Below are 15113 nucleotides of genomic sequence, written 5' to 3'. Positions count from 1 at the left end.
CAGTCTAGTTGCAGTTGGAGGAAGTCAAAGTATTCTTATTCTCATAGCAAGATTACTCAGTACACTGAAGAAAAACTATTATTTCCTTATTTAAAAGAACAAATGGGAGTGATTATTGCAGTCAGAAGATATTAGTATTCCATTCACCTGGGTTCCATATCTGAACACCAAGAATTTCTGTAGTGCAATTTTTATTATTGTCCGGGATTTCCCCTTCTCTGGATTAATTGGACCCTGAAAAGGAATCTAAAGCTTTGATTCCAGAAAAAGAGACATCTCTTTCCTTTAGAGCCTTATTCTTTTGCACTGCCTCTTAAAACATGGGCATCGTCCTCATCAGAATTTTTCAAATGTAAAAATAAGCCAGACGGAGCTTCTCTTTGGTAATTTTAACACAAAGGGTATCTGGTCTGCAAGTCAGCAGTCCTTCTTCACACACACACCAAAATGGGGCTACACCAGGAGATACTTATTTTGTAAAAGGAAACAGGACCAGCTGCCATCAGCTAGATAAGTTTCAGTTGTTCAAGAAAACATGTACAGGAACTTTGAATCCCATCCTACTTGTCCACATCCTTTTCTTCCACATTCGAGTGGCAGCTCTGATTACTGTCGTCAGCAGTTCCTGACTCCTCAGGTTTGGTCTTTGCCTCTAATGCCGGGCCCTTGGTTGGCTTGCCTTGGCTTGAGGTTGGCTTGCTCCTTGATCCAGAAAATGAAAAGCCTGGCTGTATGTATATAAGGCTGGAGAAAGCCCAGAGGGGGCAAAGGATCAGAAATGTTGGTGAAGCCAGCAAGAATGGGTGCCCAGTGCCTGGCACACAGTAGGGGCTCAATTAAAGAGAACCTCGTCCTCTGCATAGGTGCCTAAGGAAGCTCCCAAGATGCACCAGGCTTGGGGATCTCTCAGGTCTATTTTAAGCCTGAAGATCTTTCAATATAGGTAAACATATGCCTGCAGCCACATAATACCCTCTAAAACGGAACATCTGTGTACTACAAAGCCACATTAGAACATGATTATTCATCCATACAGTTTTTTAAAAACATTCTACCCATGTGCCTCAAAGTGTAAGGTGTGCAAGATATTAATATGTACACTCGACCCTCCAAGACCTTAGTGTTTCCTTGAAAAGACAAGATATTTGCATTTAGTAAAGAAAACCCCAAATAAGGAGTGGTAGAAAGGGAAATGCAGTCACTGTCCAGCTCAGTTTAGGGATCTCAGCTTCTTTAAATTCCTAGTTTATTATAATTTCTGTCGAAATTGCATTTCATCAAACTAAGATTGGAAAAAAAGAGAACATTAACCTTTCAGGTGTCGATCCTAAGGAGAACTATTTAATATTTCTTTTTTCTACTTGGAGACTTCATTAAATGATGCTCTGTTAAATCAAAATTTTGCTCATAAATACCAGCCTGTGGAGACATAATCACTCTTCTAGCTAGCATATCAGAAAAGATCAACCCAGTAGCGGATTTGTTCTATAACTCTCAAAGACTGGAAAAGTGAAGGAAAGAATTGAAACCAGAGAGTTGAGGCCACAATGATTTTGAGTTTAGCCATCCGGTTAATGTTGTTAGTGTCCTCTATGAGAACAGGCCGTGCAGCTTTATGTAGTTAGTACAGACTAATACAAGCAAAAAATTTTTTTAACTTTTAAAAATTGCATTATCTAGCAGTGTAAAACTATACAGGAATGAAAGATTTTAAACAAAAATGGTGCCATGAAAGTTACATCATGGCAAACTGACATTTGAGGAAAGAATATTCAAAGAAGCTTTCTCATTGTGAAGCTTGTTGGGTTTTGAAAATGTTCACAATTCTGCCTGAAGAACAATGATTTCATATTATGTGATGGCCTCTATCCAGACTGCCTTCCAAAGCAGCTTCTCCACTGGCCATTCTAAGCCTCTCCTCTACCTATAGTCCTTTCCGCTTTACTGCTAGTCTCCACCCCGCTCCACCCTTAGCTCTTTCCTTTACCTCCTATCACCTCCATACTTTTAATCCTGAGTCTTCAAATGATGAACCGCTCTTTATTGGCCAAGGAAGATATCATTCATTGTTTCCCATTTTGAGGGTTAAATACTATTCCGTTTTCTTTCAAATGCCATAGCTGTAACCCAGAACTTTAGAATAAAACATTTTGTATTTATTGTGCAAACCTTAGGGATTTACCTATTGTGCTAAACATAGAAAATGGGTATTTCATTTCTTTTGTTTGCATTGGAGCTATTCCTTTGAATTTCTTTATTTTCATAGAATTCCATCATAAAATTTTTAGATTTTTTTTTACAACAGTTATCAAGGAACAGGAAAATTTTTTCATCATGGTCTAAATCAGTCACTATTTATTATTATTTCAGCTGTTGAAATGAAACTATCTGCCCACAAGTATGGTCATAAGTTAAAGATATTATTTGGCTTCTAATAGTCCAAGCAGTTCTTTGCTATCTTTTAGCTGTTTGCTATTTTTAGCTATTGTACTTGTTCTAGCCAAGAGTTTCCCACATCTCATTAACTGGGTTGGTCACTGATTATACTTAAAAGTACAACTAGAATTATTAAGTATAAATTATTTTGATACCTGAGGACACTAAATACCCGTTAAAGGGTATTTTCTTAGTGTAATCTGGTAAGTTGTTTGCGATAAATTGAATTAAAATTTCAAATGTGGTGGAAAACAGAATGGATGATAAGTTAGTCATCAGAAACCATATGATGGAATAAAAGCAGGAAATTTGAGAAACCTACTATGCAAATTCAAAACTTGTTAAGCTTGGAACCTTATTCCACGTTACCAGATCCACACTAGCAAAGTGAAGAGAAAAATTGAGACAATTATCCACATAATTCAGACAAAAAAATTAAGATCCAAACCCAAACAGTTTTGCCTAAATAATCTTGTGTTTGAATATTTTTTTGCCTGAATTGTTTGTCTCAGTTTGCCGCTTCATTTTGTTAGGCTAGATCTTCATTAAAAATTATTTTTATAAAAGTTAAAGATATTATCTTTTTTTTCAACTTGGATCTTATAACTTGGATGTTATACGTAGTGCATTCATTGTTTTATATTTGAAAACTAACTTATCAGAAGTTCTTCAATCCTGTGGCCCTTAAAAGTTTTGCATTTTTTTCTGAAGCAATGTAAAAAATGCTTATGGTGTGTATGCAAGCTGCTGTTTTAATTAACTTTCCTGAATTTCAAACATCTATATTTTACTCTCTTATATGCTTTTAACTAAGGTATAGTAGATGCATTTTTGCTTCAATACTAATTTAAGGTGTAATATTCATTTCTTTAGAGAACATTTTTGTTGTTGTGCATGCCTAGTGTTTTGTACGTTGTATATTGCATTCAGAATATTTTTTTCCTTCTCACCTATCCACAATGCAATGCCGTTCCCATGATGCACCTCTGCTTGCTGTTTACCTGTATGTTAATTCGCTTGAATCCCATTGGCCCACTGCCATCATGTGCTCGCTGCCTGTTATTAAAAGACTCAGTCGACTGCCAAAGCAATGAAGCGACCTCTCGAAGCATCTGTAGACCTGGTACTTTGACCTTTCACCTTTCGCTTTGCATGTAGCTTTTCAGAGAACCATCTGAGATTTGTATTACTTGTAAAATATTGGTTGCAAACAATCATTATTATTAATTAATCAAAAAAATTCAATAAGGTGTTTAGCCATCTCATTTTCATATGTAATATGTGGAATAAATTAATCCTAACAAATTTTAATACCTTTTCCAAAAGAGTGAAGCAAATTTAAATTACTTGGCTTGGAAAAATGCTCATTATAATTCTAATTAACCTTTAAATTCAAGAAATTGCCACTTTGTTAAGGAAAAGAATAGGTATTAATAATAACACAAATGCTTCCTTCCCCCCTTAGACTAGTTTAACTCATTTTAAAAGCTGAAGTCATTTTTCGTTGTTGTTGCTTGATAGCTTTTCTTTTCCTTAGTTAAGATGCTACCGTTTTGGATTACAGAAATCATGCTTTGCTCTCGGTAACAAACTCTCACTCATTCGACTTTGCTGCTGTTTAAATTAAGGTGCATGGCAGACGCATCTCCTTAGCTGTCATTTTTTAAAAGTATGCTGCAGTTGATGATCTCTGTGGACACTGAAGGTGTGCTCACTTTGAGTTACACGTATCTTATCCACTTCTTCCCTTACAGGCCTTTCCTCCTGGTGCTCTTCATCCTTTACCAAAGAGACAAGCACTTGAAAAAAGCAACGGTGCCAGCACCGTCTTTAATCCCAGCGTCTTGCACTACCAGCAGGCTCTCACCAGTGCACAGCTGCAGCAACACACGGCATTCATTCCGACAGGTACGTGCCCTGACAGTTCCAAGTCCTGTGTCCGTGTGCCCTCCGGTCATGTGCTTTCTTCTCATTCCTTTAAGCTGTTTGGTGGCATCTAGTTTGCTTTTAAAGGTACGATAAATACAGCCTGAAACTCATCATTGTCCTAGCTATCTAGATAATTTACCTTGCTTGGGACAATAGCTAAAGACTGTTAGGATTCTAAAGCCAAATATTTTATAGAGTTAAGTGACAGTTTGAACCCGTGAGAAGCAAACAGCAGTTAGGGCTTTTGGTTTCTTGTGTTTACACAAGCTGCGTAAAAATTGTTTATGTAAGTAAGACCTCTTATGTGTGACAACTGAAATTTGTCATTAACCCTGAATGACCTAAAAATAGCAATTCCAGTAAATACTAACCTTTTTTTTTTCCTATTCCTATTCAGAGCACTAAACAAAACAAAACAAAACAAACAAAAAAAGAGGCTATTCAAATTAAAGCAAACATCTACTCATATTTTTACATCCATTCTATCTCTTTTGCCATCCTTCTCAACTTCCACCAAGTTCACAAATATAGAGAACTCTTATCCTCAGTTTCTAAGCCAATGCCTGATAATATTAGGTGCTAAGGTGCTTTAACTCTGTCATCCTACTAAGAAATGAATTCTGTTAATCACAGAACCTTGAAGTTTAAAGGATTCTTAGTGATCTCCTCATCCAATTGATTGTTTTACAGATGAGAAAGCTGAGGCCCCCTAAATGTGCAGTGACTTCCCAAGGTGGCACTACTAAAGAGAAAAAGACCTAGAACCCAGTTTCCCTGTGACCAGCTCGATGTACATGACATGACACCAGCCAGCCTCCATAGGCAGAGGCCAGAGTTCTCCTTTAGAGCCTGGCATAAAACATCAGATAAAAGTGAAGAAACAAGAGTACAATGCACGCCAACCCTCCTCTGTTTTTTTACCCACAATGCACACCAACCCTCCTCTGTTTTTTTACCCACCTTCCTGACCACAGACCTACATACACCATACACAAACACAAAGAGTCACCATAAATGACTGGGGTTTTGACCTTTTAGTCTGAGCTAAAAGAAGGGATAACATTTGCAAAATAAAATTTGCTGGAGTGTCAAAAAGAAAAATAAAAAAAGAACCAGGGAGTGACTTAGGCTTTAGTGAGAAGGCTGTCCATTGAGTTCTTAGTTTGAAGTCAAAATTTTCAGCCCATGACAGTGACTTGAAGGTCAATATAGGTGAATAACAATTTTATCAAAAAAAAAAAGCATATTGATCCCAATCCACATGGGTGGACTTTTCACGTTTGTTATCTATTTTCTTAAATCCTGTAGCATATCAGGAATTAACATAGGAGGGAGCTGAATAAACATTTCTATCCTATTCTTTATATAAAATCTACACTTTGAAATGAATTATTAACCTAACAATATTTATATTGTAGTTAAAAAATATAAATTACATTAGTAAAGTGGTTCTTAGTATATAGTTTTCTTATTTTAGTTCTGCTCTTCTCTTAAAATAGACTCATAGACCTGTAGAATGTGTCTCCAAATCAGTAATTATTGGGGCTTCAACCCTGTCCTATTACAACCTTAATTAGTGACATTTCAGTACAGTTATAGCACAGCAGTGATTGTACTTGTAATCCACTTGATATAGCATGTTTATAAAATAATTACTAGAAGGTAAACTTATCTGAAGGTCCTGTGTGATTTCTACAAGTGTCTTATTTGATAGACCTTGTCACTAGATATTTTAAGAGAAAAAAATTGTGGAAGAATATACTGAGTGGAAAAACAGAAAAGGACAAGTCTGTTTCTGAAGACTGGGTAGTAATGCCACTACCATTTCCTGGGAATGCCTCTGAAACCCTGGAGCTAAGCCATGCAAAAGGCTGAAGGCCTCTAACTCATAGTTAACACTTCAATTCAATAATGACTGACTTGTTAAATCACTGGAAGAATTCTCATTTAAAAATATTTCACCTGGAAACCATTTAAAGACTTCCAAAGTAAGAACGAATAACGTCCCGTTTGCAATGGCCTGATTATAGTTGATTAAATGCTTGTATTGAGGACCCACAGGCTGTTCTGGGTGCTGTGGTTGTGCACTTCCGCCCCCTGCTGGACTCTTTAAGAACTGTTCAAGTGTGTCCAGCAACTCTCCATAGAGTGGGCTTTGGGAGCAGAAAAGTGGGTCTTAGCCCGCTTAATTCTGTGGATTAGAAGTATTTCCATCTGTAACATGACACAAACATGAACAAACATGTGGATCTCATGCTCTGAAATGGTATTTCAACTTCTATGAAGTTTTCACGTTTCTCTTAAATGATGAAAGGATAATTTTATTAAAAGGAAATTAGCATAGTCCTTCCCCCAGTTAAATCCATAACAGAAAATTCAGTGTTTATTTTGGCTCTAGTTTTTATTTCAGGCACTCTTTCTCATAAGCCACATTTTCAACCTAATTTAAAATGATAATGATAATAATCATTCTTTGTTAATCACTGTTGTTTTAAACTGTGAAAATTAAGTGATCATGTTCAAAAATAATTTTCTTAACTTAGTAAATGAGGAGCTCATTACTTTTAAACTGACACATTTTGATTTTTCTCTAAATACTTTACATTAACAATTATCATAAATGTGAAACAAAAAAACATTTTATGTTCTCCTGGAAGTTACCCTTTACTGAAGGGTCATTCACAGTGAAGTTTTTGATATGCTGCTAAAATTCTCCCATTGATACAATGTGACTTTGAATTTCAGGAATTCTGCCTCCAGGCTGTGGAGATATTAATTTAAAATATTATGCAAAATATGGGATTCTTCTCCAAACCCATGCTAATATAATTATCACCCTGGTTGATGCCCTAGCACATTTGCAGTGGGTGGGATTTTTCCTTTTTTGATAGGCATTATTTTAACCTAGTGGTTATACTTTTTCTTTGCTATGTTAGGAAAGTGACAAAAACCACACACACAGAAATAGCAGCATAATAATTCTTGGCATTTCTCTGACAGGTTTATTCTGAGTTCCTCTAAGTGTTCTTATCTCATTATCCTTCAAGATAGTTCCGCCAAGCGGCAGGCGTAATTATTTGCATTTTGCAGATGGGAAAACTGAGGCTGTGCCTTTGCCGTAAAGTGGAATATATGATTCATGGAATTGTCCAGATAATCCTACTCGCAGATTCTAGAGCTGAAATGTTTGTGCAACTGAAGCAGAAAACATTTGAGAAGTCTTTGTTAATAGAATTAGTGCCTTAGTGAAATGCTTCTGCCGGTCAGAGCAAAGACGACCTACTGACTCTCTCCTTGATTTATTTCATTATATTGGAAATACAGAGTAAGTAGAACAGGGAAGTGCTAGCACAAATACTGCCTAATGATCAGAAACCATACTATTACATAAGTGTATCACACACCTTGGTGAAAGATTTGTCAGTGTTTAGTGGAAACCCTATCTGTATAACCATAGCAAAATGTGTTTATCCTGCTGAATTCAGCAAGCCACTGTTGAACACGTAGTCTGTTCTGGGTTCCAAAGCCAGTAGGGGCATACAACGGAGTTCAGAACACGACAAAAAACAAATATAATGCAAAGCGTGAAGGGCTACCTTAGGGAGTGGGCAAAGCGATTTGAGAATGAGGAAGCAAGAGACAATGTATTCGCCATCGGACGTGCAGTAGGTGGTGGTGACGAAGGAGATGGAGAAAGAAGGACTTTCCAAAGGAGGAGAAATTTGCTTAGGACTTTGAAAGGAAAATTTTACCAGTGCAGGAAGAGCATCCCAGGCAGGGGGAAGAGCATGGATTGGGAACAGTGTACTTGAGGAATAACAAGTTGCCCGTTGTAGCTCAGTGTAAAGTACTGAAGGGGCTGTGTTTGCAGGGGTGGGGAGTGGGAGAGAGTGGGGTGAAAAGGCAGAGATGGAGCTTAGAAAGATCAGGACCAGAATCTGCCATTGAGTAAGACAGCCACACATTGCAAAACTTCTGTGTTTCCGATATGCATATCACTTTTAGGCCACATAGAGAGAGATGCTCATCACATTGCTTTGGTTGAGCATTTCAGGCACATCCTGAACTGAAGCCAAAGGACGGTTCCAGTCCTAGCCCAGTGTCGCTGTAGGAGCTGCTGTTGATGATCTGCAACCCAGTGACATTCAGGTGTGTCCAAGAAAGGAAAGTGCTCCAAGAAAGCCCATCCACATTGGAATGCGAGAGAATAACATGGAATTTTTATAGGGATAATTTTGAATCCAGCCATGGTTGACTTTGAAATCATTCACAAACTGGGTACTTTAGTAAATTTTAGGAACAAGTTGCTCCCAACACACTCTCATTGGTGGCTGAGAACATTCACTCAGTTGACTGTTTACCATGCGCCCCACAGACGTAGACAGACATGAACCCTGCCCTCCAGAGTTTACAGTGGAAGAGGAGAGGTGGATTTCAATAAATAGCCATAGAAGTATATAATTAAAAGTTTTTATGAGTATAATGAATGAAAAAGTAGAGAGTTCAGTAAGGTTTAAAATAGGAAACTGATTTAAGTGGCATGTGAATGTAGGTAAAAGAACAATTGAACAGTTTTTTAAAGAAGCAACATATACCTCGAGACCTGGAAAATGAAGAATGGGGTAATGATGATTTTAGGCAGGGGGGGAGAGCTGTGAGAAGCCCAGAAGTAGGACAAAAGTGTGATGAGTTCATTTCAAAGAAATGAAAGGCTAATCTGTCTGGAGCTTGGTGCATGGGGGCCAGGGGAGGAGTATAGTGTGAGCTGGGGAGATAGTCAGAGACTAGACCATGGGAACCTTTATCCTAAAAGCAATGAGAAGGCAATGAATCATTTCCAGCAGAGAAGTGAACAGACCTGTATTGGGGAAGGTTTACTCTGCCAGCAGAATGGAGAATGGACTAAAGGGGGGGACGAGAGTGGAGGCAGGAAGACCACTTAGGATGTTACTGCATAGCCGATCCCAGATCATAAAATGGTGATCAGGCCATGAGAAGTGGCAGTGAAGATGGACCAACAGACAAACACAAGATGCACTTTAGAAGCAGAACTGCTTTGTCTTATTGGTGAGTTGGACCAGGGAATTTCACGAGGGAAAGTGGTGTCAGGGAGAACTTTCAGTTTGGGCTAGAGCTACGACATCGATGGTGATGTCCATCTAGCATTTCCTGAGGTGGAGAAACAGATGCTGTGGAAAAGGTCAACACTTGGACATGTTCCATTTGAGATGCTTGTGAGAAATCCAAGTAGGAAGGCCAGATAAACAGTTAGATGGAAAAACCTGGAGCTCAGAGGAGCTATCTGGGCGGGATACATAAATTTGGAAGCCTTGAGCTTGTAGATAGTATTTAAATCCTTAATTGAATTAATAACATGGAGTGAATGACATACCAGAAGAAAAGTATAGAGTAGATGAAAAGGAACCAGACTGAGCCCTGAAAAACTCTAGTATATAGAGATAGAGTATGTGTGTGTGTGTGTCTGTGTTTGCATATGTGTCTGTGTCTGTGTTATCAGAAAATCCAAGGGAAAAGAGTAGTTTATTACGGAGAGAGTAGACAAGTGCTAAATGTTACCATGACTCAGGATGGAAGGGTTCTTACTGATTGCAGAAATACGGAGTTCTTTGATGACATGCAGTTTGAGTGGAGAGGTGAAAATGAAAGCCAAATTGGAGAGGATTGAAGAATAAACGGGGTCAAGGAAGTACAAATTTATGTGTAGGTAACTTTCCAGAAGTTTGATTGTGAAGAAGTTTAGAAACATAGGGCTGGAGAAAGATAGGGTGTCATGAGGTGTTTGTGTGTGTGTTTTCAGTTGGATATATTAGCACATGTTTGCTGAAGAATCCAGGAGTGGCCCAGTTAAATAGCCTCTTTTCCTGACTACTTAATGTTGGCCTGATCAAAATGCAGATCAGGCAAAAAGTCTCCCTCAGGTGTGAACAGTTCAGCAGAGAGAATAAAGACGTACACATCTCAGATTCTTCACCCAGTATCTCAGAAGGCAGTTCTAAAACCCTAAGTGGGTACACCTACCTTCATTAAAGACTACTTCTCTGGTACCCATATGACACCCAATCTTCAGTTATCTAAATCCTTACATTACCTTGATTTTCACTCTAAGGAGCTGAACCAGAAGTAGATAATTCCTTTCAATACAATTCTTTTTTCAGTATTCCACAACATATGTTATATTCATGGTCCGTTTTCTGATTCAAGTACATTAATATGACCACCCACAGGTAAGGCAGCTATTCCCAAGGAAGGGCTATAAACCCCCCTCCCTCCCTCTCTCCTTCCCACCCTCCCACTTACCCACCTAGACACCAAAAACCCCTAGCCCTGGTCCTATCCCAGCCTTAGTTCAGTGCTGTTTTGCCTCTGCAGTGTTTAGATTTTATTGCTAGCCACCGCTCCTTTGTCATAATGAATCTCATAACAGAAAATAGGTCACACACACATCCGGTCATCCCGTCACGGGAACCTCAGTCTTCCTACACTGAGGGCTTCCAAGCAGTAATCTAAAATTCACCTGACCTGCAACCCTTTGATTTAGAGGATACGGAATCTTAATTACTGTTTTTATTTTCATATTGTTATTGACACAAAACATTTTACAATCAAACAAGCAAACTTTTAATTCAATAAGGTCAGTGTGATATAGTGAATACAAAACCTGACCTGGATTTAGGAACAGAATTCTATTTCTAGCCTTAGCCTTGACTCCCACGATGCATGACCTTGGAGTAGTTACTATGCCTCAGATTTTTCATCTGTAAAATACCCACTTCCTACCTTGGAGGATGAACTTGAGAATGTCTGTAAGATACTGTGAGGTCTTAGAGGAAGGTGACTGCTGCATTATCACATGTCATTCTTACTAGAATCATGTCAATGGAGATGAATCAAAAGTGTGAAAAGTAATGAAAACTATTGGCTTAAAATAAGTCAGATATATTTGTGTCCACACTGAACATGTGAATGACTCTAAAAGACTGTGTTAACTAACCCTACTTATTTCTGGTTGTGCTTCAATCTCACTTTGAATGTTAACTCTAAACCGCTAACCTGTTTCTTTCCCTTTATTCACTTTTTTCCACCTACCATTGCATGACATGCAGGGTCAGTTTTGTGCATGACACCCGCTACCAGTATTGGTAGGTTCCAACCTTTTTTTATTTGTCTTTTATATTATGTACAATACCTTCACTTGATTGAGATTTATCTCAAAGATCATAGAAATGCTGTAGGAACTGGTAGATCTGAAGGTTTATTTGGCTTTAGAGTTAATGTATAGGTTTCAAAATGTACTAGTATACTGAAGACAATGACCATCTTAATGTGACTAGAACAACCACTGCAAGACATAAAACCACAAGTACGAGTCTGCTTTTTAATGATCTGTATTTTGTTTCTCTTTATAGTTTATATGGTTTAGCATAAGAAAAAAGAAAAAGCTTACTTTATCAGAGAGGCAGGCTAATTTCATCAATGTTTTAAAGTTTCATGTGGTGTGCCTTTATCTCCTCTTTGCTGTGTGTTAGAGTTATCAGAGTTTCCCAGAAGTATTTATTTAAAAAAAATTATAAATGGATGTATTTTGAAAACAAACGTCTCAACTGCCTTGCTTTATTATCCTTTTTAATTTTGTGTTGATTTATTTGTGATGAGTATTTGTACCTTACCATTCCCTTAGATGTTAACTTTTAATAGTACATACATAAGCTATCCCCACACATTCCAATGCCTTGGTACAAAAGTCTGTCTTAAGGACATATGGATTAGTTCCACTTAGAGTAAAGAAAAATAAACATTGGCAAAATTTGTCTGGCTGTTTCACAGTGACTGTGTTACAATTTACATCAAGGCCATGATTTCTGCTCTACTGTTTATTGACCCAAATAAACCACAATCCCCAGTAATTCCAGTTCAAGCAGGCAGGCCCAAATCGACCCAAAACATTCAATTTAACTGCAATTAATTCCAAGAAAATTCTAACCCAAATTAGGCCTACATTATCGAGGCTTTGATGTTTTAGAATGATGATTAAAAGTGAATATTGCATAGTCTTCCTTCATTTGGACATTACAATTTCACGTTTTTGGGAGCACCGTTTATTACAGGCACTGTAGACTCTGACTTGGGAACGATCTAGTGCTGGAGGTAAAAGGGTTTATAAATACATCAACCAAAGTAATCTGCTTTGGCCTTTCTGGGAATCACTGATGATATTTTAAAACTTCCTTTAATTGTACTTGTAATAAGCTATTTTCCCTTTTTTTTATTTCTCTCCCATATGCTTCCTTGCTTTGCATTGTGATTGCATGCCATCTGCTGGTTTAACCCATGATGGCTTGCTGCTCTGATATTCACCATATGCCAAAATGCCACTTCTGTTACCGTAACGCTACACCCTCCTGTTCATTGCTCCCATGGTCCCCCTCCTGAAAGTACCCATGATGCACAGCGCTACGTCAGCCACTGTCTCTGCGGCAACAGCTCCTGCAACAAGTGCCCCCTTCGCAGCAGCAGCCACAGCCAATCAGGTTTGCTCCTTTTAAAGCTTTTCTTTCACAAATCCCAAACTCTAAATGAGTGCTGATAGTTAAAAAAAAAAAAAAAAATTCTCAGGGAGAATTTTTTTTTTTCATGTTTATCCATCAGATTTTATTTTATTTTTTTTTTTTTGATTAGTTTATGGCCAGCATTTGTGGACAGGTTGCACTTATTTAGAGTTAACATTTACTGCAAATAATGATGTAGCTGTGTTTCGTGTTGCGCTGTTCGTTTCCGTACCTAATATTGTGTGATTAACCTGACAGGCTTACATTCCTTTCAGGGCAGCATTACGCATCCAGGGCTTTGTGAATTGTCACAGAAAAATCAGAAAAGCTCACCTGGGAGTGCTTCAGAGCTGGCTGTATTTGGATTCAGTTCATTCAGAGACCCTATTATCTGTTGTGGAGGAAAAGAAAATTCTCCTCTTAGAAAAGTCTCCCCTTTTCCCTTAGTGTCAAATTTGAGGTCTGAATGATTCTTGTTAACATTTCACCTGGGTCCTATGTGCTCCCAAACTCGCTTAGTTCCCAGGTGAGAGACAAACGGTCCTGGAAGAAGAGTACGGGGCCACCGAGTTCAAAAAGGCTGGATATAACTGATTAGGGGCGTGTAATTCTTTTGGTTTAACGCATGTGCCAGTGAGACCTCGGATGGACTCTTTCTCAGGGAGGGCCAGCTGGCTGTTTCCTGTCGTCACAGGCTGACTGTAACCCTAACCCCAGCCAACCAACTTGCAAACATGTGCTTCTGGTCCCAGGAGAGGCGTAAAAGCATAAACTCTCACATGCTCGGAAAAACACTTGATTGTGCATGCTCTCCCTTCACAGAAGAGCCATTCTGGTTTTGCTGTGAGTGTAGTGGGTTTTTTCTCGTTTTGTTTTGTTTTGATTTTTGTTTTAATAAAATCAACTGTACTGATAAAAGATGACGAGACATATAGGAGGAGGTGGAGGGAAGGTCCCAGCTAACGGGATAAACTGGAAAAAATCATGTCTGGGCATAAATAGCGGATTCCAAACTCCATTCTGCAGGCGGGAAGGGCGGAGTCACGCTTCTTTCCCAGTTCTAGTGAATAAGTGATTCCAGAGCCATAGGTTTCATTGCTGAAAAGATAGGCGTGAGTGCACTTATATGAAGGAATAAAAGTAAAATCCTGGGAGCTCCTCCTGTGCCCTCTGAGTTTTGATAAAGCAGAAAAGATCGAGGAGGGAGGGAGGAGAGGCCAAGCAGGCCCTCAGAGGCAATACCAACTGCGGACAACGCTTTAGCTCTTCACTCGCCACCTCAACATGCCAGCTTCCCTCTAAGGAAAGCCAGCTCAGCTTCCAAACAGATAGAACAAAGAACAGCAAATCACTTTCTTAGCTGCGAAGATTTTTTTAAATGATGGGATGGCAGAAGGGAGAGACAGTGTGCGTCCTTCCATCATTAGGTTCAAAGCACCTCTTTTCACATGGTCATTCTTAGTAGGGAAACTGGAAAGGTTTCTTTTATGTCTAAGTCCTGTCTTCCTGAACCATGTTTTTGCGATTTGGGGCAGAAGTTTTATATAAAGTCCTTTCATCAGAAAGCAAGTTTCAAGCATAATAGAGTGTTCGTTACAATGGAATGTAACGTTATACTTTACGGCAAGTTAAGGACTTCTAATACAGAGAGCTCTTTCCTGGGAATGGAAAGGAAGTCAAGATAAAGAACTATTTTGGAGTTTTAGGATAAGTCCCTTTATTATGATAAATTCTTGATCATGTATCATAAATCTTTTTCCAGCCTAATGATTATTTGGCTCAATTTGGTAGAAAAAACTGAGATTGCATACGTATGCGTAGGTTTATGTATGTGTGTAGGGGAAGCATAACTATTCAGAAGCTAAAATATATCACTTTTCAGCAGAGTGTGATTGGTAAAGGAACTAACAAGTTAACGTCAATTAAATCCAAAGAAGTATAATTACAGGAGTACCTGACAGTAGCTTCAAGAATCCTAGATTCTCCATTTTGCAGTTTATCAGATGTAATCATTGCTGGACTGCACTTCAGTGATGACTCTTAACGAAGGTCTGCTTGCACATGAAGACAACAGAAAAAGAAATAGTAGTAAACATAAATTTTCAGATATGATATTCTTAATGTATTTTCAACAAGTTTCAAAGAGCAAAGCAGTTACAAAAGAATTTGGAAATTCTTTTA

General features: G+C 38.4%; 1 protein-coding gene across 4 annotated transcripts in view; it reads left to right on the top strand.

Annotated features, from left to right (window-relative positions):
- Positions 1 to 15113, top strand: part of MBNL2 (muscleblind like splicing regulator 2) — a 152349-nt gene that overhangs the window by 113398 nt on the left and 23838 nt on the right. The window contains exons 6-8 of one of the 4 annotated variants that reach the window (XM_029210388.1): positions 3506 to 3559; positions 4191 to 4344; positions 12820 to 12914. In XM_029210388.1, the coding sequence (XP_029066221.1) occupies positions 3506 to 3559; positions 4191 to 4344; positions 12820 to 12914 (303 nt within the window). The remainder of the gene's footprint in view (positions 1 to 3505; positions 3560 to 4190; positions 4345 to 12819; positions 12915 to 15113) is intronic. The other 3 variants (XM_029210390.1, XM_029210387.1, XM_029210389.1) reach the window with 3 other exon arrangements.

Source organism: Monodon monoceros, unplaced genomic scaffold (genome assembly GCF_005190385.1).
Source record: "Monodon monoceros isolate NGI ecotype Baffin Bay Population unplaced genomic scaffold, NGI_Narwhal_1 Super_Scaffold_8, whole genome shotgun sequence".
Taxonomy (NCBI): Eukaryota; Metazoa; Chordata; class Mammalia; order Artiodactyla; family Monodontidae; genus Monodon; species Monodon monoceros.
Note: the sequence above shows the minus strand (reverse complement) of the source record. Positions and strands in the feature narration are given on the sequence as shown.